The sequence below is a fragment of the Pseudophryne corroboree genome, chromosome 11 (genome assembly GCF_028390025.1).
Source record: "Pseudophryne corroboree isolate aPseCor3 chromosome 11, aPseCor3.hap2, whole genome shotgun sequence".
NCBI lineage: Eukaryota > Metazoa > Chordata > Amphibia > Anura > Myobatrachidae > Pseudophryne > Pseudophryne corroboree.
In genome coordinates this window covers 198873873-198900196 of record NC_086454.1, presented here as the reverse complement: position 1 = coordinate 198900196, position 26324 = coordinate 198873873, and the positions used below count along the sequence as shown (strand labels likewise).

Here is a 26324-nt window from a genome sequence, read left to right as displayed (position 1 = left end):
AGTCAATAAAATACTGTCCCTGTCAAGGGTATCAATATTTTCAGTCAGGGAATCCGACCAAGCCACCCCAGCGCTGCACATCCAGGCTGAGGCGATGGCTGGTCGCAGTATAACACCAGTATGTGTGTATATACTTTTTAGGATATTTTCCAGCCTCCTATCAGCTGGCTCCTTGAGGGCGGCCGTATCTGGAGACGGTAACGCCACTTGTTTTGATAAGCGTGTGAGCGCCTTATCCACCCTAGGGGGCAGTGGCGTAACTAGAAATTTTTCTCCCCCAAGCCAAAAAATTCTTTGGCGCCCCCCCCCCCGCCGCATAATTGGGAGCAAGAAAGGGATAAATATGCGCGCGCCGAAGGCGCGCGCTTCAAAAAAAGGGGCGTGGTTTTGTTGGAATAGGCGTGGTTTCTCATAAAGGGGCGTGGTATTGCAGGAAAAGACTACCTTATACCCCAGTTTTGCAACCTGCACGCCCAGACGTTAGCCACCACAGGAAAGAAAAATAATCCTGATTCATGCCCCTTACATTATTTGTCATTTTTCCTCCTTATAGTAATGCCCAGTATACATTATGCCACATACTGCAATGGCCCTTAGACATTATTCCACACACAATAATGCACATGACACATTATGCCACACACCATAATGCCCCCGACACATTATGCCACACACCGTAATGCCTGTGACACATTATGCCACACACCGTAATGCCTGTGACACATTATGCCACACACCGTAATGCCCCCGACACATTATGACAGGAATCGCAATGCCCGTTATACATTATGCTACACACTGCAATGCCCCTGATACATTATAGCACATACAATGCCTGTGACACATTATGACACACACCGCAATGACCTTGAGACATTATACCACAATGCCCGTGATATAGTATACCATACACCGTAATGCCTGTGACACATACCGCAATGCCCTGCCTGTTATACCCTATGCCACACACCGCAATGCCCGTTATGTATTATGCCACACTGCAATGACCCTGAGACATTATACCACATACCACAATGCCCGTGATATAGTATACCACACACCGTAATGCCTGACACATTATGACACACACCGCAATGTCCGTGATACATTATGCCACACACTGCAATGACCCTGAGACATTATACCACATATCACAATGCCCGCGATATAGTATACCATACACCGTAATGCCTGTGACACATTATGACACACACCGCAATGTCCGTAATACATTATGCCACACACCGTAATGCCCATTACACATTAAGTCCTACAGTAAGGCTTCTAATTACTTTTCAATTACCTTCTCGTTGTCAGGGGTTTCATGCACTGGGTGTCATGCTCGTTGCCAGGTGTTTCATGCACTGGGTGTCATGCTCGTTGTCAGGTGTTTCATGCACTGGGTGTCATGCTCGTTGCTAGGAGGTAGTCCTTGTTGCTAGGGCTGTGCTCCCAGTGCCACATATGACCCCAGTGCCAGATATTCCCCCACGGTGCCAGGTACTCACATGCCCCCGGTGCCAAATACAGCCCCCCCCATGTGCCAGGTGCACATATACCCCCCCCCCAGTGCCACATATGCCCCCAGTGCCAGATATTCCCCCCCAGTGCCACATATGCCCCCAGTGCCAGATATTCCCCCCGTGCCAGATATGCCGCCAGTGCCATATATTCCCCCCCAGTGCCACATATGCCCCCAGTGCCAGATATTCCCCCAGTGCCAGATATCCCCCCTAGTGCCAGACATCCCCCCCCAGTGCCAGACATCCCCCCCTCCCAGTGCCATATATGCCCCAGTGCCAGACATCCCCCCCCCAGTGCCAGATATCCCCCCCAGTGCCAGACACCCCCCCCCAGTGCCATATATGCCCCAGTGCCAGACATCCCCCCCCCAGTGCCATATATGCCCCAGTGCCAGACATCCCCCCCCCAGTGCCAGATATCCCCCCCAGTGCCAGACACCCCCCCCAGTGCCAAATATCCCCCCCAGTGCCATATATGCCCCAGTGCCAGATATCCCCCCTAGTGCCAGACATCTCCCCCCCAGTGCCATATATGCCCCAGTGCCAGACATCCCCCCCCCAGTGCCAGATATCCCCCCCAGTGCCAGACATCCCCCCCCCCCAGTGCCATATATGCCCCAGTGCCAGACATCCCCCCCCAGTGCCATATATGCCCCAGTGCCAGACATCCCCCCCCCAGTGCCAGATATCCCCCCCCAGTGCCAGACATCCCCCCCCCAGTGCCAGATATCCCCCCCCAGTGCCATATATGCCCCAGTGCCAGATATCCCCCCTAGTGCCAGACATCTCCCCCCCAGTGCCATATATGCCCCAGTGCCAGACACCCCCCCCCCAGTGCCAGATATCCCCCCCAGTGCCAGACATCCCCCCCCCAGTGCCAGATATCCCCCCCAGTGCCATATATGCCTTAGTGCCAGATATCCCCCCTAGTGCCAGACATCTCCCCCCCAGTGCCATATATGCCCCAGTGCCAGACATCCCCCCCCCAGTGCCAGATATCCCCCCAGTGCCAGACATCCCCCCCCCCCAGTGCCAGATATCCCCCCCAGTGCCATATATGCCCCAGTGCCAGATATCCCCCCTAGTGCCAGACATCTCCCCCCCAGTGCCATATATGCCCCAGTGCCAGACATCCCCCCCCCAGTGCCAGATATTCCCCCCAGTGCCGCCGTCGCCGCTTATTGGAGGGACACGGAGGGCACAGATCGCCTCTCCTGTGTCCCTCCTGCTGCATCATCTCCGGCGGCCGCGGGTCTAATAGGGGGAAGTGCCGTCCGTGAGCCAATTAGAGCTCACGGACGGCACTTCCCCCTATTAGACCCGCGGCCGCCGGAGATGATGCAGGAGGGACACAGGAGAGGCACACGCTGTGCCGTCCGTGTCCCTCCAACAAGCGGCGGCGGGAAGGAGAAAGCAGTCTGACATGCGGGCGCTCGTCCGCATGTCAGTCTGCTGTAATCAGTGGCGCCCCCGCAGCCCCTCGCCCCCAAGCCACCGCGAGGACTGCGGGGGCAGTAGTTACGCCACTGCTAGGGGGTGTTTCCCAACGCGCCCTAACTTCTGACGGGAAAGGGTATAACGCCAATAATTTTCTATCGGGGGAAACCCACGCATCATCACACACTTCATTTAATTTATCTGATTCAGGAAAAACTACAGGTAGTTTTTTCACACCCCACATAATACCCTTTTTTGTGGTACTCGTAGTATCAGAAATATGTAACACCTCCTTCATTGCCCTTAACATGTAACGTGTGGCCCTAATGGAAAATACGTTTGTTTCTTCACCGTCGACACTGGAGTCAGTGTCCGTGTCTGTGTCTGTGTCGACCGACTGAGGTAATGAGCGTTTTACAGCCCCTGACGGTGTTTGAGACGCCTGGACAGGTACTAATTGGTTTGCCGGCCGTCTCATGTCGTCAACCGACCTTGCAGCGTGTTGACATTATCACGTAATTCCCTAAATAAGCCATCCATTCCGGTGTCGACTCCCTAGAGAGTGACATCACCATTACAGGCAATTGCTCCGCCTCCTCACCAACATCGTCCTCATACATGTCGACACACACGTACCGACACACAGCACACACTCAGGGAATGCTCTGATAGAGGACAGGACCCCACTAGCCCTTTGGGGAGACAGAGGGAGAGTTTGCCAGCACACACCAAAACGCTATAATTATACAGGGACAACCTTATATAAGTGTTTTCCCTTATAGCATCTTAATATATAATAATATCGCCACATAAAATGCCCCCCCTCTCTGTTTTAACCCTGTTTCTGTAGTGCAGTGCAGGGGAGAGCCTGGGAGCCTTCCTAGCAGCGGAGCTGTGTAGGAAAATGGCGCTGTGTGCTGAGGAGAATAGGCCCCGCCCCCTTTTCGGCGGGCTTCTTCTCCCGTTTTTCTGACAACCTGGCAGGGGTTAAATACATCCATATAGCCCCAGAGGCTATATGTGATGTATTTTTAGCCAGCATAGGTACTTTCATTGCTGCCCAGGGCGCCCCCCCCAGCGCCCTGCACCCTCAGTGACCGTTGGTGTGAAGTGTGCCGAGAGCAATGGCGCACAGCTGCAGTGCTGTGCGCTACCTCATGAAGACTGAGAAGTCTTCAGCCGCCGGTTTCTGGACCTCTTCTCTCTTCGGCATCTGCAAGGGGGTCGGCGGCGCGGCTCCGGTGACCCATCCAGGCTGTACCTGTGATCGTCCCTCTGGAGCTAGTGTCCAGTAGCCTAAGAAGCCAATCCATCCTGCACGCAGGTGAGTTCACTTCTTCTCCCCTAAGTCCCTCGTTGCAGTGAGCCTGTTGCCAGCAGGACTCACTGAAAATAAAAAACCTAACAAAACTTTTACTCTAAGCAGCTCTTTAGGAGAGCCACCTAGATTGCACCCTTCTCGGCCGGGCACAAAAACCTAACTGAGGCTTGGAGGAGGGTCATAGGGGGAGGAGCCAGTGCACACCACCTGATCCTAAAGCTTTTACTTTTGTGCCCTGTCTCCTGCGGAGCCGCTATTCCCCATGGTCCTTACGGAGTCCCCAGCATCCACTTAGGACGTCAGAGAAATATATTTTAAAATTGGTGACAGGGCCAGTTCTAGACATTGAGGTGCTCAGGGCAAAAGTTTCCTTTAGCGTTAGCCGTGCTCAAGTCAGGGACAGTGCGGGCCGAAGGCGCGCACCAAAAATATAGGGTTGTGGACACAGAATGGTAAAAATTTACATTACACTGCACAGTGATGTCTGTTATTTATATTACACCGCACAGCAGTGTCCGTTAGTCACATGACACCGCACAGTAGTGTCCGTTAGTCACATTACAAAACACAGTAGTGTCCGTTAGTCACATTACACCGCACAGTAGTGTCCATTAGTCACATTACACCGCACAGTAGTGTCCGTTATTTACATTACACCGCACAGTAGTGTCCATTATTTACATTACACCGCACAGTAGTGTCCGTTAGTCACATTACAAAGCACAGTAGTGTCCGTTAGTCACATTACACCGCACAGTAGTGTCCATTATTCACATTACACCGTACAGTAGTGTCCATTATTCACATTACACCGTACAGTAGTGTCCGTTAGTCACATTACAAAGCACAGTAGTGTCCGTTAGTCACATTACACCGCACAGTAGTGTCCATTATTCACATTACACCGTACAGTAGTGTCCATTATTCACATTACACCGTACAGTAGTGTCCGTTAGTCACATTACACCGCACAGTAGTGTCCGTTAGTCACATTACAAAGCACAGTAGTGTCCGTTAGTCACATTACACCGCATAGTAGTGTCCATTATTCACATTACACCGTACAGTAGTGTCCATTATTCACATTACACCGTACAGTAGTGTCCATTATTCACATTACACCGTACAGTAGTGTCCGTTAGTCACATTACACCATACAGTAGTACTCTTATACATGTTACACCACACAATAAAAGCCGCTTATACACGTTATGCCACAGTAGAGCACCTTGTACATGTTATGCCAGGTAGAGACCATTATACACATTATGTCAGGTATAGCCCAACCACGTCATACCTACCACCCTGCTACTGTAAATGTAGTACCTTCTGCTTCATTACTTTGTAGGCATAACTCTGATTGATACTCTGCCTTGGACTCCATGCTCGGGCGCTGCTCCTTCTCTACCCTCTTGGAGGCTCCGTTACTCCAGCAGCAGCGGCTCTGGAGGATGTCGGCAGTGATGGCGAGAGGGGAAGGGGCAAGTACAAATTACCCTGGCCCGGGACTGATGAAGAGGCTTGGCGGGGCCCTGGTCCACTGCACTCCTCCCTCCCTTCTTACTGGGCAGCAGCAACAGCATAAGCTCTCATCTTGGCAGAGTGTGCTGTGCTGCAGTGCCAGAGGCAGAGAGGCTGCTGCTGCGGAGCCTCTGCCTGTTCCTGTACGTGTAGGTGGAGAGTGATCACACTGATCACGCTACCCACTCGATATGCCTGTGGCCTGGCTGAGGGGCTCAATGCCCCCCCACACCCCCACCCCGCTGGAATCTGCAAAGTTTTTTTTTTCTTTCATTCTTCCAAAAGCCTCCAGCGATTAGGCCACGCTCCTAAAATTCTACCCGCCTGGCAAAACTCTAGGCATTCGGCAGCAGCGCACTCTCTGTGGGGAGGAGGTGGGAGGAGGAGGAGGGGGGAGGAAGCTAGAGGGACCTTGCACTGGGAGCGGCACTACACGTTGCCAGCGCCGTTACCTGTCATCCACTTTGGCAGGCGCAACAGCAGCAGGGTAGCAGAGCAGGGAGAGTGCTGCGCCTCTTCAGCTGGGTGCCTCCCTGCACTGCATACCCTTGCTGAGCGGGTAGCGCCGGCTCTGTCTACGTTCATTCAGCATTGTCATAGAAAAGCAAATATCACAAACCAAATATGCTACTGTCATCGTGGCTGATCTACCTTCATCTCACTTGCACAAACTGCTGTACTTTCTTGGACCAATGCCCAAATGTTATTTGCACAAAGAACCATTAAGGTTATGTTCAGCACATGCCCTGAAACGTAACTCTTACCTCGATATGTGGGAATTCCATAGCTCATAATGTTAAGGTCAAGGATGAATCCAACCCCATCAGGACAGAGTGAGAGGAACTCCCCTGAGAGGATTGTAAAATAGGTTGAAAAAGTGCATTAGCAGGAGCCGTGTGGAGAGGGTTATATAAAGGACATAGTACATGGTTAAAAGGTGAAATGATTACATTAAAACAATAATAGAATTGTTGCTGTCATATACAGTATACATGATAGTTATCTGAAACCTGCAATCCCCAGCAAGTTACTCCAGGATATAAATGTAAACAACATATTTACACAGTGCTAGTAGTGGGACTATAATGAACAGCACTTTAAAACAAAAATAAGTAGTTATGGTAGACTTACCGTCGATAACTCTATTTCTCCTAAGTCCACATTATCCACAGGATAAACACTGGGATATGAGGTAGCGTCAGCGGATTGGCACCAACGATCAAAAGCGTTCGGCCTCCCAGAATGCAACGGGCCAGTCCCCTATATCCCCGCCTCCTGGCTCAGGCAATTCAGTTGTTTTCCAAAGCTCAAGGCAGGAGCATCATAGAGAGCCCTAATCAGGTGAGAAGAACACACATGCACACCCTTCTGTACAAGAAGGAAGAGGTTAGTAAGTGAAAAGATCCTCAAATCAGGTGCGTCAGGGTGGGATCCCTGTGGATACTGTAGACTTATGAGAAATAGAGTTATCGATGGTAAGTCTACCATAACTACGTATTTCTCCTGCAGGGTCCACAGATTATCCACAAGATAAACATTGGGATGTCCCAAAGCAAATTTAGTTGAGGGGACACTCCTGATTGGACAGGAGAATCCTTCTTCCGAATGCAGCGTCCTGAGAGGCAAAGGTATCAAAGGCATAATGTCTAATGAATGTGTTAATGGAAGACCATGTGGCTGCCTTACATATCTGTTTAGCTGAAGCACCACGTTGTGCTGCCCATGATGGACCTACCCTACGAGTAGAGTGAGCAGAGACATTAGCCAGAACAGTTAGATCAGCTGGAGAATATGCTTCTGAAATCGTCATCCGAAGCCATCTCGCCAGTGTCTGCTTGTCAGCAGGCCATCCTCTCTTGTGAAATCTGTAGAGAACGAAGAGAGTGTCGGTTTTTCTGATGGCACTGGTACGATCCACGTAGATCCTTTACCGCACGGACTACGTCCAGTGATGCATCTCCCGCCGAAAGTTTCGGCCCTTGAAAAGCCGGTACTACAATTTCTTCGTTAAGGTGGAATTTCTTACAGCACCTTAGGAAGACAACCAGATTTGGTTCTGAGAACCGATCTATCTGGATGAAATATCAGAAAGGAGGGCGACATAACAATACCCCTAAGTCTGAAACTCTTCCAGCTGAAGCAATAGCCAGTAGAAAGAGAACTTTAGCTGTCAACCATTTAAGATCCACTTGCTTCAGTGGTTTAAATGGGGCAACTTGAAGCGCCTTTAGGACTAGACTTAGATCCCAAGGAGCTGTAGGAGGAACAAAAGGAGGTTGGATGTGAAGCATTCCTTGGAAAAAAGTGCAAACAAACTGTAAGTTAGCAATTTGCTTTTGAAACCATACAGTCAATGCTGACACTTGAACTCTCAACAAAACCACCCATAGACCTTTGTCCATTCCTACCTGAAGGAATGCTAAGACTCTGGAAACTCTGAAAAACCTAGGGTCAAATTTCCTGTCACTGCACCATTGAATATAGGCTTGCCATATTCAGTTATAAATGCGAGCTGAGGATGGTTTCCTTGCTCTGAGCATTGTTTGAGGACGGAAGTCTCAAGAGCCACGCCATCAAAGACAGCTGATCCAAGTGCTTGTAATAGCAAGGACCCTGAGACAGTAGATCTGGACGTTGAGGGAGTAGGAGCAGAGTATCCACTGACAGCCTCTGCAGCTCTGTGTACCAATGTTTTCTGGGCTAAACCGGAGTTATTAGTATCACGGCGCCCTTTCCTTGTTTTACCTTTCGCATCACCCTGGGCAACAGGGCGATCGGTGGAAACACATAGACCAGACAAAAGTCCCATCTTACTGACAGGGCATCCACAAAGGTCGCTCTGGGTTCCTTTGTCCTTGACCCATATGCGGGAACTTTGTTGTTCTGACGGGAAGCCATGAGATCTATCTCTGGTAAAACCCACTTGTCCACCAGAGTCTGGAAGACCTCGGGGTGTAAAGCCTATTAGTTTGCATGAATGGCGTGTCGACTGAGAAAATAAGCTTCCCAGTTTTAGGACTCCCGGAATGAACACTGCGGACAAGGCTGGATGATTAAGTTCTGCCCATCTTAGCATGCGCCTTACCTCCTTCATCGTTTTTTGGCTGCGAGTTCCTCCCTGATGATTGAGGTACGCTACTGCCGTTGCATTGTCCGAGCAAATTTAAACTGGTTTCCCCTGAAGACTGTCCTTCGCCTGCTTGAGTCCTATATATATGGCCCGAAGTTCCAATATATTTATTGGCAGGCGACTTTCTTCTTTTGTCCACTGCCCTTGAAAGCAACTTCTTTCTGACACTGCACCCCAGCCCTGAAGCCTGGCATCCATTGTCAGAACCGCCCAATCTGAGATCCAAAAGGGTCTCCCTTTGTTCAGATGGGATGTCTGTAGCCACCAGGCTATTGACCTCCTTACTTCCAGAGGAAGGACCATAGTCTGAGTTTTTATTGTCTGATGTAACCCATTCCATTTGGAAAGGATCAGACATTGTAGAGGCCTCGAGCGGAATTGAGCATACTCCACCATGTCAAATGTCGACACCATAGATCCCATCACACACATCGCTGCATGAATGGATACCCTTTCACTGTGTAGCAGCTCCTGAATCCTCGACTGAATTTTGGATATATTGTTCAGGGGTAAAATTACTCTCTGAATACCCAAATTCAATGCAGCCCCAAGTGTGTCATCCGTTGTGAGAGAACCAGGGACGAGTTTGCCCAATTTATGAGCCAACCATGTCTCTGCAAACAAGCTATTGTCTGTTGCAGATGACACTGAAGCAATCCCAGAGATTGTGCCAGAATTAATAAATCGTCTAGGTATGGAAAAATCTTTATCCCCTGCCGAGAGAGATAAGCCGCCTTTACCACCATAATTTTGGTGAACACTCTTGGAGCTGTGGCCAGTCCAAATGGTGGGGCCTGGAACTGAAAGTGTTGCTGGAGGATAGCAAACCTGAGATAGCACTGATGGGACTGTGCTATAGGAACATGCAGGTAAGCATCCTGTATATCCAGGAATACCATAAATTCCTTCGGGTCCATGGCCAAACTAATGGAACGTAAAGTCTCCGTATGAAACCAAGGCACCCAAATGTACTTATTCAGTACTTTGAGATTGAATATGGGCCGGATTTACCCATTTGGCTTCTGAACTAGAAAGAGGTTGGAATAAAAACCTTGTCCTCGTTGTGCAGGAGGAACTGGAATTATCACTCCTGATTGAAGCAACTTCTGAACTGCCTCTTGCAAAGCCCTGGCCTTCGATTCCACTGAAGACGGGCTGGTAAAAAAAAACCTTTGTGGAGGGTGTTTCTTATAGGCAAATGCATAACCGTGAGATACCACTTCTTGCACCCAGGCATTTGTGGTGGACTGCTGCCAGATCTGTGCAAAATGAAGAAGTCGGCCTCCCGCCCTGGGATCTCCCAGGTGGAGGCCTGCACCATCAGGCTAGTGGCTTATCTTCTTGCTTGGAAGCAGGCTCTCTGGTAGCCCAATGCTTTTTAGTCTTACCAGACTTGTCAGACTGTTTGCCATAACCCTTTCCCCTAGCTTTTGCCTGGGTCCGAAAGGGCCGAAAAGCTGGAAATCTAGGTTTGGATTTGTGTGTGGAAGGCAAAGACTCTAGAACCTTCTTTTAATCTGAGTCAGCCTTCCATGTACGTAGCCAAACAGCTCTGCAAGCTGCTACTGCTGATGCTTGAGAGGCAATAGTACCAATATCCAAGGCTGCTTCTTCCATAAAAATAGGCACCTGTTTTAATATGTGCAATATGGTATTTTTACTCTCTATATGCCAATGAAAGATCATCATCCAATGCCAAAACTTCTTTTGCCATCCAGGCTGAAGCCATGGCTGGTCTTACAATTGCCCCTGACAAGGAGAAAATGGTTTTTAAATAACCATCTGTTTTCCTATCCGTAACATCATTTAATGATGTTGAAGGCAGAGGCAATGTAGATTTTCGCACCAATTGAATGACATGTGTATCTACTTTGGGAGCCACCTCCCTTTTTAAACAGTCCCCAGATGGAAGAGGAAAATGGGAATTCCATTTCAATGGAATTCTAAACTTTTTACTGGGTGTTACCCAAGCCTTTTGCATAATCTCTGTCAGCTGTTCTGACCCAGGAAATTCAGTCCTGACTGCTTTGGGATGTTTAAACACAGCTTCGATAGACTTTTACAAAGGCTCTGCTGCCTCCTCTAAGGATACAATGGCTTTCATAGCACTAATTAGCTCAGGTATATCCACTGAGCTGAGACCTTCATCCTTCTCTGTTTGCAGACCTGGAATGTGATGAATCCTCATCATCCAACGAGTCCCCATCTGAAACATGTGTAGACTGTGAAGATGTTGTTTCATGTCTGTGTGATTTACTTTCTACAGGCTCAGACTGTTTCTGTTGAAAGGCTGCAGATTCCTGAACTGGATTTGATAAACCCCAGGGGGAATGTTGCATGTAAGAGTTAACAGGGTAACCTATCCCTGGTATAGAAGCTGGCATTATCCGCTCAGCTATATTGGATAATGTCTGTGCAAAACAAGCCCACGGGGGTTCAACTTGAACCTGTGCCTGCTTTGGATTATTATGGACGCTTTGGTGAAAACTAACACAATTTGCACATAATCCATTCTGAACCAGATCCTGAGAGGTTAACACAGCTTTGCAAGACAAACATGAAATCAGTGTTGGTGCTGCTGTGGAGAGTGTATCCTTCTCACCCTTGCCTCTCTTAGACATGATAAACAAATCACACACCTGTACAGTGTTAACTACACAATTTGTGACTGAAATCACTTTAAAACTTGTTAAAGTGACTAACAATCCGTTCCCTCCCTGCTTTGCACCAGCATTGAGGTTCGGTATATACACAGAAACTGACAAAAATAGTAAAGTCAGCAATAACACTAGCAATCAGCCACAGGTTAGTATAATAAGCAATTAGTATAATAAGCAATATGAGCACATATTCAACTACAGATACATTTCAAGTATGTAGGAGAAACATATTACTGCATTACCTTATATATGACTTTAAACGTATTCAGTCGCACAGCGAAAGAAACAGCAGCAATAGTTTACAGACTCATATGCATCAGGCACTTATCCAACTACTCGTACTTAATGGTAGGTAGAGACTTAGTGCTGTATCACCCAGCTCAGGAGAGTGGGATACAGGGAGACTTCACCCCCGCTTCCAGGATCGATCAATACGTTGGTGAACACTGAGTGGATTCAGACACCGATAGTGTACACAAACACCCAGTGAACCTACAGTGAACACAGACGCCCAAGTGAACACTGACGCAGCAGTCACACAGCCGCCTATGCTGCGACTGGGTCCATTAGATACACAGCGTCTCAGACGGAAGCGGGAAATCAGTTCATGGCAGGAAACTCGGAGGAAACTGGCGGAACTGATGCCTTACCGCTCCGGCCACAGCCTGGTAACATCAGCTGGACTTGCTAGTACATCCTACACAGATGCCCATCAAAACAGCACTATACACGTGGGTAAGTATTGTCACGACCCGGCGGAGAGTTGTTGGAGTGACTCTTTCTAAGGTGCATGTAAGACGCTTTTTAGAAAACTCGCTCAAAAAGACGAGACTATAAAGACTATAAAAATAAATTAAAGAACAAGCTTATTGCTGCCAAAATCAGCAGCCCAAAGATCGTGGTCCGGCTCCTGCTGCACCCAAAAAAACCTAACTTGCCTGAGGCAGGGGGCGGGGATATAGTGGACTGGCCCGTTGCATTCTGGGAGGCCGAAAGCTTTTGATCGTTGTTGGCAATCCACTGACGCTACATCATATCCCAAAGTTTATCATGTGGATAATCTGTGGACACTACAGGAGGAATTAAAATATTAATCAGTATACAAATAAATGTATAAATTCCAACTGAATTATATACAGGTTGAGTCTCCCATATCTGAAACGCTTAGGATCAGAAATATTTTGTATTTCAGATTTTTCTGTATTTTGGAAATATGCATATCATAGTGAGATACTGTATCTTGTGGATAGGACCCATCTAAACACGAAATGTATTTATGTTTCATAAATACAGCCTGAAGGTAATTTTATACAATGTTATTCATTATTATGTGCATGAAACAAAGTTTGTGTACACTGCGGCTTCAGAAAGCAGAAGAGTCACTATCTCAGTAACACTTAAAACATTTTGGATTTCTGAATATTTTGGATTTTAGAATTAAGGATATGGGAGACTCACCCTGTAGTTACATAGAAACATAGAATTTGATGGCAGATAAGAACCACTTGGCCCATCTAGTCTGCCCCTTTTTTATCCTTTAGGCAGTCTCAACCCTTTTTGAACCTTAATTCTTTGTAAGGATATTCATATGCCTATCCCAAGCATGTTTAAATTGCTCTACAGTCTTGGCCTCTACCACCTCTGATGGGAGGCTATTCCACTAGTTCTTCTAAGATAGCTTACAACAAGACTGGTTTAAGTTTAAACAGTTTATTAACAAACACACATACACTAATATAACTAAGAATGTAAATACAAAGAATTAAGAGAGTATATTTACTAAAAGTCCACTTGGGTAAATTTTCAATCGATTTTAGTGTTTCGGGGTCTAAATCATGCACAGATGTATTTTGACATCCTTTTAAAAAAATATGTCAAAAATCATCTGTTAGTAAATGTGGGATTTAGGGGTATATACTAAAAATCGATCTGGGTCGATGTTTGGTCAATTTTGTATTTCAGGGTCTAAATCCACATTTACTTACAGATGATTTTTTTTTTAAACAATGTCAACAATCATTTGTTAGTAAATGTGTGAATTAGACCCTAAAACACAAAATCGATCAAAAGTCGACCATACATCAACCAAAACTTAATCAATATCGACCCAAATTGACTTTTAGTAAATATACCCCTAATAGTAAAATACGGGCAGTGCTGCAAGTATGGTGGGACGGGGCGGTACTGCGTACAGTGGGAAATTCCCAGCTGGTATGCAGTACCGCCGGGCCGCCACCTTGCAGCTACTGTGTCGAGGATTAGAGAGCGCCGCATCTGCGTCTTCTCTCCAGCCCCTCTCCTGCCCAGTCAGTCCGGTGACCAGTCTCTCTTCCTATGAGTTAATCAATCTAACGCCGGTTCGTGAGCCAATCAGAGCTTGTGGACCAGCAGCCAATCAGGAGACGCCACTGCTGTGCCGCAAGCTCTGATTGGCTCACGGACTAGCGCTTCATTTGAGATACAGGCCGCCGCAGGAGACCAGACTGAGGACAGGAGAGGTGCGTGCTCCGCTCTCCTCTCCCTGACAGTGACACTGCACATCCGGCCCCAGGCAGCAGCAACAATGGTGAGTTGCACTACTGGAGGCATATGTGTATTTGGCACTACACTACTGGGGTCATATGTGTATCTGGCACTGTGGGTCATATGTGTATCTGGCACTACATTACTGGTGGCATATGTGTATCTGGCACTGTGGGGTCATATGTGTATCTGGCACCGTGCGGGCATATCTGGCACCGTGGGAGCATATGTGTACCTGCCACTACACTACTGGGGGCATATGTGTATCTGGCACTGTGGGGGCATATGAGTATTTGGCACTATTGGGGGCATATGTGTAGCTGGCACTGCACTATTGGGGGCAGCACAGAATAGTTTAAAATACATACAGTAGTCAAACAATATTAAGTAAAGTAGCTTTATGTATATTAAGTTATTCTGTGGAACATCTTCCTCAAAACTTTGATGTTTGCAAAACATTGTTGTCAATGTCCCATCTCTGTCTTTACATTAATTTCTACTGTCATTTAGCCCACATTCCCCATCACCTGTATATCATTTTACAGTAGTGCATTAGTACATTTTCTATCAAATCTTTTTAGATGTGAGATACATAGGGAAGATGTACTAAGCCATGGAGAGTGATAAAGTAGAGTGAGATAAAGTACAGTACCAGCCAATCAGCTCCTAACTGCCATGTCATAGGCTGTGTTAGAAAAATTAGTTAGGAACTGATTGGATGGTACTTTATCTCTCTCCATTTTACCACTCTGTAGGCGGGATGTACTAAGCCTTGAGAAGTGATAATTTCACTGTGATAAAGTACCAGCCAATCACCTCCTAACTGTCATTTTTCAAACCCAGCCTGTGACATGGCAGTTAGGAGCTGATTGGCTTGTACTTTATCACAGTGAAATTATCACTTTTCTAAGCTTAGTACATATAAGGCTTAGTACATCTCCCCCTTAATATATAAAAATAAGAGATTTTCATAAAATTAATAAGAAAATAATGACAAAGAGATTGAAGGTGGATGTACCTGAGCTGTGCACAGGACATGGGTAGATCTCACAATGGTCACCCCATCCGGCTCCTAATGAACAACAGCACTGCTCTCGTGTTACGTTCACTGCGAGAACACTGTCACAGAACAGGGTGTCGTCCAGACTTAGGAAGCAATCTCTGAGTTCCAAACCTTGAGAGACCTCTGGTATAATGAAGATGGAGGGAGAATTCATGGGAGAGATATCAGAGTGAACAATAATCTCCAGGACAGTTACACAACATGCCTAATACAGCTTCATATTGCAGGACTATCAGGAGGACAAACCACCTCATTGATTCCAGTAATAAACTAAAAAGGAAATAAATTATACCCTACTTGATGAATGTGATGATGTGCATCTAGTAATAAAGTCCGGGGTAAAATTATTTAGTTCCTTATTACCTAAATTTACTTGACATACGAGAAACGTTTCTCCTTGTCACACCTAGGTGTGATCTGGCGCTGTGGCCGGTGGGAAACCTAAAAGAAGTGATTCTAGGATAGTGGTTAATCAAGGAACATTTAATGCTCCTATTTTATTTTAGGTATGGTATAACGAATTACATTTTAATGTGACATAAGGGTAAGAAGCTGATATCAATGGAAGAGTGAGCTAGCGTTGCCAACAATACATGCTTGCAACCTACTGAATTCCAACAATCATGAACTAGAGCTCTATCTGTGAAAAGAAAGGAGAGGGCATGAAATGTGCAATATGGTTCATGCTTAGTAAGAGATGGAAGGGTTTTCTCTCATGTAATATGCTATGAAATAATAATGCAATAAAGCCATAGTAAGTGATGGGGATCAGCAGGGGTGCACCTAGGAGGGCTTCCAGAACCCACTCATACTTGAGCCAGCAGCACCATGGTCCACGCACTGCCTTATCTAGAGCAATAGGCTTAGCATGGATTATGGTGCTGCTGGCTACAGGAGATACTGATTCAGCCTATATGGTTAGTTTAAACAGTGCAGCACTTGCACCCAGCACTGCCCTTTTACTTTACTCCATCCTTTTCCTGGAAGATGATTCCTGATCACTTACTGTGATTTGACTGAGCTGCAATGTAACACTGCCACACTGTAGCAGGTTTTTCTCTCTAATGACCGCAGGATCTCAGAGGAGAGAGTAGTCTGTCAAGAAACTAGTTCCTCCTTCCCTGCTTACAGCAGAGGTAAGTCTCCATATGTGTGCCCATTCCCCTCTTTGTTTCTCTCACTCTGCCCCCGTTTCTACATTGTGGCATCTGTGCCTTTTGTTAGTGCATTCTGTCACCTTTCCGCTCTCCTGATCCCTTCTCTACCCAAAGCACACACTTGATGGAATTTCCATTTGTCCAGAACCTACCCCCCTTAGGGGTCTATTCAGCAGTGAAAAAAGTGGAGAAGTTGCCCATGGCAACCAATCAGCTTCTACGTATAATTTTATAGAATGCATTTGACAAATGTTACTTAAAAGCTGATTGGTTGCCATGGCTTACTTCTCCACTGGCTTACTACTCCACTCTTTTAATTGCTTCATGAATAGACCCCTTACTCTCTAATCTCCCCCTCCTTGTATCAGTAGCTGCAAAGGCACTGGTTAAGTTTATAAAACAAATAATAAGATTTTACTTACCGATAAATCTATTTCTCGTAGTCCGTAGTGGATGCTGGGGACTCCGTCAGGACCATGGGGATTAGCGGCTCCGCAGGAGACAGGGCACAAAAATAAAGCTTTAGGATCAGGTGGTGTGCACTGGCTCCTCCCCCTATGACCCTCCTCCAAGCCTCAGTTAGGATACTGTGCCCGGACGAGCGTACACAATAAGGAAGGATTTTGAATCCCGGGTAAGACTCATACCAGCCACACCAATCACACCGTACAACTTGTGATCTGAACCCAGTTAACAGTATGACAACGTAGGAGCCTCTGAACAGACGGCTCACAACAAGAACAACCCGATTTTTTTGTAACAATAACTATGTACAAGTATTGCAGACAATCCGCACTTGGGATGGGCGCCCAGCATCCACTACGGACTACGAGAAATAGATTTATCGGTAAGTAAAATCTTATTTTCTCTAACGTCCTAGTGGATGCTGGGGACTCCGTCAGGACCATGGGGATTATACCAAAGCTCCCAAACGGGCGGGAGAGTGCGGATGACTCTGCAGCACCGAATGAGAGAACTCCAGGTCCTCTTTAGCCAGGGTATTGAAGGGTTAAAGGGTCTGTGTTCTCTACTCACTGCTATTGCTACAGAGACAAAGACGTCTCAAGGTCCCCATAACCTTATGAAGCTACTCCCACGTCACACACTGAAACTATGTACTGACTGCTCTTTAGTTTCAGCACGTACCCCTGTCCGTGTACGGAAGTCCTTATAAGGACATAGAGCTCGTGGTGCCCTCATGCATTCCATGTTTCCGCTGTATGATATCCTGCATGTAGTGTCGTAAGTTAACTTCCTTAACCTATTATGTTCTTGCACGTATTGTATACACCCATATATCCTGTCCTTTTTAACAAGCTGTTCGGCCCCTAATAAAGGAGAGTGATTCTTAACCAACAGCTGCGTGTTTACTCTTTGTGTTAAGAGCTGCTCTCACGGGTACCTAAGAGGTCATCACATCGAGGTGGTTCAGAGATATTATCCTTACAATCTGGGGGCTCGTCCGGGATCCAGCCGATCGTCCCCTGATCGGTAAGATAGAGAATTTTGTTGTCTGTCTTGTCCGCTAAGGGATTGCGACCATCTACTGGATCTGAACTCACTCCGTGTTCCGGGAACACGTGACAAGGTAATATTTAAGTCCGGGACTTAATGTTACGTAGTTTTATGTAAAGGATTTTTTTTAAGGCGTCATAAACAGGTATCAGGGATACCATAGAAGGACCAGGGGTCCACGTATTTAAGGCGTCATAAACAGGTATCAGGGATACCATAGAAGGACCAGGGGTCCACGTAACAACGCCTCCTCGATTTGATCACCTAAATATTTGTATGTCTGTCTTATAAGTACTCATATTGTAATTTTCTATTAAGGACACTCAGTGAACGGGTGGTAAGTGCACGGACGCTGAGTGTCAGAGGACATTGTTGTTTACAGTGATTCTAAGTACATTTAAAAGTTGATTTGTGACAAATATTGTTGTACTGTTGTTGTTTTCTGTTCCCGGTAGTTTGTGTAGGGAATATGCACTCCCACATGTTACCAATGATCTATGATCAGATCAGCTGAATGCATACATAGACTATTGTTCCCCTTCCCTGTTATTTGTGAATTCTTTTAGAAATATATTGCGCGGGTGGTAAGTGTACGCGCATTATATGACAGTGTGTTCGGAACAGTCTATGTTTTTATGATAGGATTGTTGTTGCTTCACCTTAAAATACGTTAGTTACTTGTTGGTAATATGGGATCAGACCAGAGTAAAGAGACTGAATACCCCCCTCCCCTCCCGGGAGAGACCTGCAAGGAATATGTTGCTCGTGTCTCCCCTACAAACTACTACCTTGTTAATCCCTGGCTAGACAACCTAGCTGGCTGGACAGAAGCCATGAAAAGTCCCGATCCCTTTCCCAGAGACGGGTCAAACTTGCCATTTTATATGGATATGGTGAAGGGCTTATGTCTTGAGGACAAGGAAGCTTGGCCGTGGTATGACCACGATCCTCAATGGGATATGACATATATGCGGGCGGGGGGAGAGCAGTGGCTTACCATAGCCCCTCGTTGGCAGGATAAACCAAGAAAGGTCAGGACTAAGAACAGATCCAACACTCAGTCCCAACTTCATGCAAAAGAAAAAGACAGATTTCAAAAGTTAACTAACAACATCTGTCCCCCACCCTACAACCGCCTTTACCCATCTTTAACAGACGAGGACATCTTAGCCCTGTCCTCTGCAGTTATTCCAGCCCCGCCATCTGCCCCCCCGCCCCAGCCACCTCAGTCACCATCCATCTCCATCTCACTCTCACCCCCTCGCTCCGCCTCTGCAACCACTCGTCAGTCAGCGGACTCCACAATTGTCACTAATGAAATCACTAGTCCTGGACATACCCGGTCCGGTAGACTCATTTCAGGGGCGGACGGCGGTGCACAGGGGACGGAGACACACATGCCTTTCATGACAGTGGGTGATCAACTATTAAAAAAAACCTATTGAGGTTGAAGATTTAGACAGAATTATTAAGAACTGTCCCAAACCTACGGTAGCACCCAAGGGCTGCATCGCTTACTTAAAAAAGGCTTGTAAGGGACGTAGTTTCACACAGGAAGACATGAGACTTATCATAGACGGGGTCATAGATCATTATAACGGGTGGGATTGGAGTAAGGTGCCCACAATTAGTACCCCTATAGCAACGGCTAATCAGACTGCCACTAATTACCCTCTCAATACACAGGACGGCATAAAGAAAATGTGGGATGAACTGAGTGAACATATGGACGCAGTGTTTAAAACCCGCTCGTCTCTCCCAGTAGCAGTAGCTTGCAAACAGAAACCTAGTGAGAATGTGACTGAATTCTGGAAGAGATTTAAAAAGTGTTGGTCAGAGGAGGCAGGTCTCACCCTAGTTAATACTAGCCCTGTCCTCTGCAGTTATTCCAGCCCCGCCATCTGCCCCCCCGCCCCAGCCACCTCAGTCATCATCCATCTCCATCTCACTCTCACCCCCTCGCTCCGCCTCTGCAACCACTCGTCAGTCAGCGGACTCCACAATTGTCACTAATGAAATCACTAGTCCTGGACATACCCGGTCCGGTAGACTCATTTCAGGGGCGGACGGCGGTGCACAGGGGACGGAGACACACATGCCTTTCATGACAGTGGGTGATCAACTATTAAAAAAAACCTATTGAGGTTGAAGATTTAGACAGAATTATTAAGAACTGTCCCAAACCTACGGTAGCACCCAAGGGCTGCATCGCTTACTTAAAAAAGGCTTGTAAGGGACGTAGTTTCACACAGGAAGACATGAGACTTATCATAGACGGGGTCATAGATCATTATAACGGGTGGGATTGGAGTAAGGTGCCCACAATTAGTACCCCTATAGCAACGGCTAATCAGACTGCCACTAATTACCCTCTCAATACACAGGACGGCATAAAGAAAATGTGGGATGAACTGAGTGAACATATGGACGCAGTGTTTAAAACCCGCTCGTCTCTCCCAGTAGCAGTAGCTTGCAAACAGAAACCTAGTGAGAATGTGACTGAATTCTGGAAGAGATTTAAAAAGTGTTGGTCAGAGGAGGCAGGTCTCACCCTAGTTAATACCGACAACTTACTCATTTCTACATTTGTAAACAACTTGTTGCCATCCGTGACATTAACTGTAAAACAGAGTGTTTCCAGTTGGACCTCTGATAATTTTAAAGATTTTGAAAAACATTTATATGGCAGCAGGCTGTTTTGAAATGAGGAAAAATACTGCCACCACACCCTCACACAATTTTCAGAATCACCCTAGGAGACAGAACCGACCTTTCCGTCCCCCACGGGACAGCCTACCTCAGAGGGCCCCTGTGGGACCCCCAGCCAGAAGACAAACATGCTGCTATAATTGTGGAAGGGATAATCACTGGGCTAGAGATTGTCCATATCCCTCAAGCAAGCCCCGACAGACCCCGGCCCCCATGCAGACCAACCAGCCCAGAGACGCTCCCCGATTCCAGATTGACTGGCAGGGACAAACCCGTTGACGGGGCCCGGAGGAGGGTATCCCAGCCTTTACCCAGGTCACGGAGCACTGGAGACAGCCGCCGCTTGCCACCTTGATTGTGGATGGAAGACCCATCCCGTTCCTGGTGGACAGCGGCGCTACTACCAGCGTTCTGTGTAGGGACCTCTACAATGGTCCCCTGGAAAGGACTGCTCCTTCTATGGGAATCAATGGGATACCCACAAGAGCTTACATCACGATTGCCCTCCCCATAGAGACCCCAAAAGGCCACTACATGGGGAGACACATATTCACTGTAATACCTGACTGTCCAATCAACCTATTGGGAAGGGACCTTCTCAATGCATTAGAAATCACAATCAGCCCATCTGAATCAGGTAGCGGCATAGACATCACATCGCCACACTTACCCATGTGGGAAACCTCTAACCTGTACCCTGAATTAGACACTGTGGACCCGCAGATATGGTCAGACGGGCCCTATGACACAGGCTTAATATCCTGCACACCGTACAAAGCCACACTTAAGCCCGATGCACAGCCAATCTATCACAAACAATACCCTTTGTCCAGAGAGAAAATAGAGGGTCTTAGACCTATGGTGCAGCGATTTTTAGGACAAGGCATCCTCAAACCCGTTGTGTCCCCATACTGCACACCAGTTAATCCAGTACCCAAGGCAGATGGTACTATTAGATTTGTACAGGACCTCAGGGCAATAAACCAACTGATTGTCCCCATTGCTCCCATTGTACCCGATGTGAACTCACTCATCTCAGCCATCCCTGTAGATGCTGCTTACTTCTCAGTAATTGATTTGAAAAATGCATTTTTCAGCATACCAGTGGACCCTCAGACACAACTGTTATTTGCATTTTCTTTTGAGGGCCAGCAGCTAACATGGTGTCGATTACCGCAGGGTTGTATTGATTCCCCTGTCGTGTACAGCATCGTGCTCCAAGCCACTTTAAAACCCTGGCACCCCCCCTATGGTTCCGTCCTGCTACAGTATGCAGATGATCTGCTTATCTGTAGTTCAAAAGAGGAGGCATGCCGAGAGGATGGTTTATCACTGTTAAACTGGCTCTGTAAATGTGGACACAAAGTGTCAAAGACAAAAATGCAATGGTGTAAAAAGCATGTTGATTACCTAGGTTTTGTCCTCACAAAGGGGGAAAGGAAAGTCAGTCCACAGCGCATTCAGTCTGTATTGGGTCTGGTCCGCCCAACCACTCAGAAAGAAATGCTATCTTTTCTGGGAATGATAAACTATTGCAGACAGTGGATATCTGACTGTTCCTACTATGATAATATTTTGAGACAAGCCACACTCAATGACAAACCTAGAGAGATACAATGGTCACAAGAAATGTTAAATGCATATAAAAGCTTAAAATGTATGTTGATGAAAAGTCCGGCATTGGGCCTCCCAAACTATGTACAACCATTTCATTTATATGCAAGGGACAACTGTAAAACCATGGCGGGGGTACTAACCCAAGAACATGGAGGTAAACTGCGCCCCGTGGCATTCTTTTCTAAAGTAATGCCTGTGTCGGTCCAAGGTATGCCTGCCTGTCTTCGGGCATTGGCGGCCTGTGCAATGGTGGCTGAGATGGCAACTACACTCACCCTGGGACACCCCACTGTCCTTCACACAACCCATGATGTGATGGCCATACTTAAAGGGTTACATACACAGCACATGTCAGCCCAGCGTCTTAGTGGATATGAGGTCCTGCTACTAGGAAGCCCCTCACTCACCATTAAGTATGCAAACGCATCCTCAGGCCCCGCACCCATTCTTAATGCACTTCTAGGACTAAAGGGTCCCCAAGATGACATACCTGATGACCATGACTGTTCTACATCAATAGAGTCAGAGACCTCCCCAAGACTGGATATGTCCCCTGTACCAATACCAGGTTCTGACCATGTTTTTGTGGACGGCTCATGTAGCAGACCCAATGACTCTACATACCAGGTGGGCTACGCTGTTGTACGCCCCCCAAATGACATCCTAGAAGCCAAACCTATCCCATACCAGTCAGCACAAGCAGCAGAGCTCATAGCCCTTACAAGAGCTTGCCAAATGTACCAAGACAAACCTGTTACAATTTACACAGATTCCAAATACGCCCATGGCGTGGTGCATGATCATGGTATGATATGGGCCCGCCGAGGGTTTGTGGGAGCCGACGGGAAAGGAATTTCCCACGCACAACTCATCACAGATTTACTCCATGCCATCACACTGCCCTCCGATGTCGCAATATTGCATTGCAGAGCTCACACGGGTGGCAAGGATGACATATCTAAAGGTAACGCCCTTGCTGACAAGGCTGCCAAAGAAGCAGCACTGCAAGCCATTAACCAGTTACATATGACCGTCATGACACCTCCTGTGATTGACGATCAATATCTGATAACTGAATTACAGGCCTCAGCATCCCCAAAAGATTTAGATGACTGGGTATTCCCTATATTGCAGAAAAATCCTAAAACAGGATTGATCTGCAAAGAGGGGAGACCATGCATACCACAATCAAGTGCCCCTTTGTTCATTGCTCACTACCATGGGGTAGGACACCATAGCAAAAGCACCACAGCTATACTTTTAAGCAAAGACTTTTATATCACAGATGTTAAAACATTGGTAGATCAGTATGTCAGTAGATGTATTACCTGTCTACGCAATAACCCTAACAACCCTAACAAGGCCAAACATCAGCATCTTGAGTACCCCACCACACCCTTTACACACTTGCAAATTGACTTTACACATATACCAGGTAAAGGAAAACAGGAATACGCCTTGGTTATAGTGGACATGTTCTCACGATGGCCAGAGGTATTCCCAACAAAAGCAGAAGATGCCAAAACTGTAGCAAGAACTCTAACTCATGAAGTCATCCCTAGGTGGGGATGCCCGTTACAGATAAATAGTGATAAAGGCGCAGCCTTTACAGCAAAGATCACACAGGCCTTGGTAAAAGCCCTACAGATAGAATGGAAATTTCATATTCCGTATCACCCGCAAAGTTCAGGGGTCGTAGAAAGGATGAATAGGACCATAAAGGACAAATTAAGGAAGGCCACAGGAGGTACCTTTCACAAGTGGAAGCAAGTCCTTCCTATTATCCTAGCAGAAATCAGAATGACCCCACAGAAGACTTTGGGATACTCCCCTTTTGAAATACTCATGGGAAGACCCTTCCCCACACCCTGGGCAAAGAAACCCATGATAGTGCAAGAGGGGGACCTAGATCAGATTAGGGAAGAATATGTTAGATCCCTCATAACCAAACTGAGTGAGGTTGAATATGATGTTGTTCGTAAAAATCCTTCTAATCCACAGGAACCAACTCACCCTTTCCGGGTGGGAGACAGAGTGATTGTTAAGATTCTTCCCAGGAACAAGGAACTAGGAGATTTTGCATACGGTCCAGAGACAGAGGTTGTTGCAGTCACCAGAACAGCGATCCTTACCAAAGAGGGGCCTACCTGGATCCATGCATCCCGAGTAAAGAACGTACCTAGACCAGACCGAGAAGGAAGTTCGAGAGAGGTACTAACGGGGGCAGACAGCCCTGACCTCCAACAGGACGAGGTACGAACGGGGGCAGACAGCCCTGACCTCCAACACGCGAATACAGATGAACATGATAATTAAAGGACTACTCACCACTCTAGCCATCCTTATTAACCTTTTGCCCACAAGCTATACTGAGGTGGCCATAACTGAAGATGCAGGCACATATACTTTTTGGTATAACTCCTCTAATACTGAAGTAGCCACCTACATAATAGATTATTGTACCATCGACCCCTGTATCTCCAAACGATGGACATGGGGATGTGATCAGTATGGCACCCCTAATGGTGTAGAGCAAGCCTATATCTGTGTCACCAGTAATCAATGGGGACATAATTGTGACTATTGGGGGTCTGTGGGGTGGAATTCGGGAATTAGCTGGGGATATCAGCCCCCTGAGGCAGCTCTAAAAAAGGATAAAAACGGGGAATCATTGCTTACCCGACTCACTCTTTATAGAAGGGATAAATGTAACAGTCATTTTATTATAAGTATAAGGCACCCACAACCCACGGATGCCGACACTTACGTCCTAGGTCACTATGGACAGATAGGGGCATCCAGGAAACAATTCTTCCTAAAGGATATGTTTAATAACTCAGAGTATAAACCCAAAATTAGTTCCCAAATTAATCCAATCAGGCCTCACATCACCACATTTAATGATATAATAGCCATTGATAACCCCACCTTTGAAGACACCATGGCCATAGAAACAGGCTTTTCTGATATCAATTTCTGGTTAGAATGGATGAAATATAGTGCCAACAAACACAATAAAAGTAACTGTTATGTCTGTGGTAAATCCAGACCGCATTTAGGTACTGTGCCTTTAAATATCCCAGTATCACAAGAAGGTTGTTTCTTCAGCCTTTACAATGGCACAGAAACCAACAGTAGTAAATGTGAAATGTGGAAAAAGGAATACCCCATACTGTCTAAGAATCCCAACCCAGGTAACACCATAACTATATACCCTGGTAATTACACTTGTTATGTATCCAATGACACCTCGGGTAGAAATTTGAAAACTTTCCCCCCAGGATATTGTGCAGAGAGAAGGACTACTGTCCTAGTTAACCAAACTAAATCCCTAGGAGATATCTACTATGTCTGTGGGGACATGAAGTTAAGAACAAAGTTAGACACCTCATGGCAAGGAGAGTGTGCATTGGCTAAAGTAATCATGCCTCTCCATATTCTCTCAGAAGATGAGCAACCACCTTCTCCTACTGTAGTTTCCAAAAGAAGAAAAAGGGAAAAACCAGAAGGTAGCTTTGACCCTCATGTATATATTGATGCTATAGGAATCCCTAGAGGAGTTCCTGATGAATTTAAAGCTAGAGATGAAGTTGCTGCAGGTTTTGAATCTTTAATCCCTATAATAACTGTTAATAAGAATGTTGCTTGGATTAACTATATATATTATAATCAGCAGAGATTCATTAACGACACCAGAGATGCCTTGGGAGGAGTAGCTGAACAGTTGGAATCCACTACCCAGATGACATTCCAAAACCGTATGGCCCTAGATATGATATTAGCAGAAAAGGGTGGAACATGCGTGTATATAAAAAGGGTAGAAGGATGTTGTACCTACATACCAGATAACACAGGTCCCAATGGTAAGGTTACCTTAGCTATTAAAAGGTTAGAGGATTTATCCATTGAGCTGAAAAAGAATTCCGGCATTGATAACCCCTAGAGCCAATACTTTGGATGGTTTGAGAACTGGAGACAAGCACTTGTACAATTGGGAATCTTTATATTGATTATTCTCATTTTTATATGTGTTATTGTGTTTTGCATCATACCATGTTGCAGAAAGCTTGCTACCAAAGGTATTGAGAATACACTTATGTATGAATCCATTGCCCCTGCACACGTAAATTCCCCTGAAGACTACAAGC

General features: G+C 46.5%; 1 protein-coding gene across 1 annotated transcript in view; it reads right to left on the bottom strand.

The window, feature by feature from the left end:
• LTBP3 (latent transforming growth factor beta binding protein 3) overlaps positions 1 to 26324 on the bottom strand; it is a 282983-nt gene that overhangs the window by 105912 nt on the left and 150747 nt on the right. The window contains exons 17-18 of the mRNA XM_063945201.1: positions 15134 to 15301; positions 6567 to 6650 (exon numbers count right to left, since the gene is read on the bottom strand). Coding sequence (XP_063801271.1) covers positions 6567 to 6650; positions 15134 to 15301 — 252 coding nt within the window. The remainder of the gene's footprint in view (positions 1 to 6566; positions 6651 to 15133; positions 15302 to 26324) is intronic.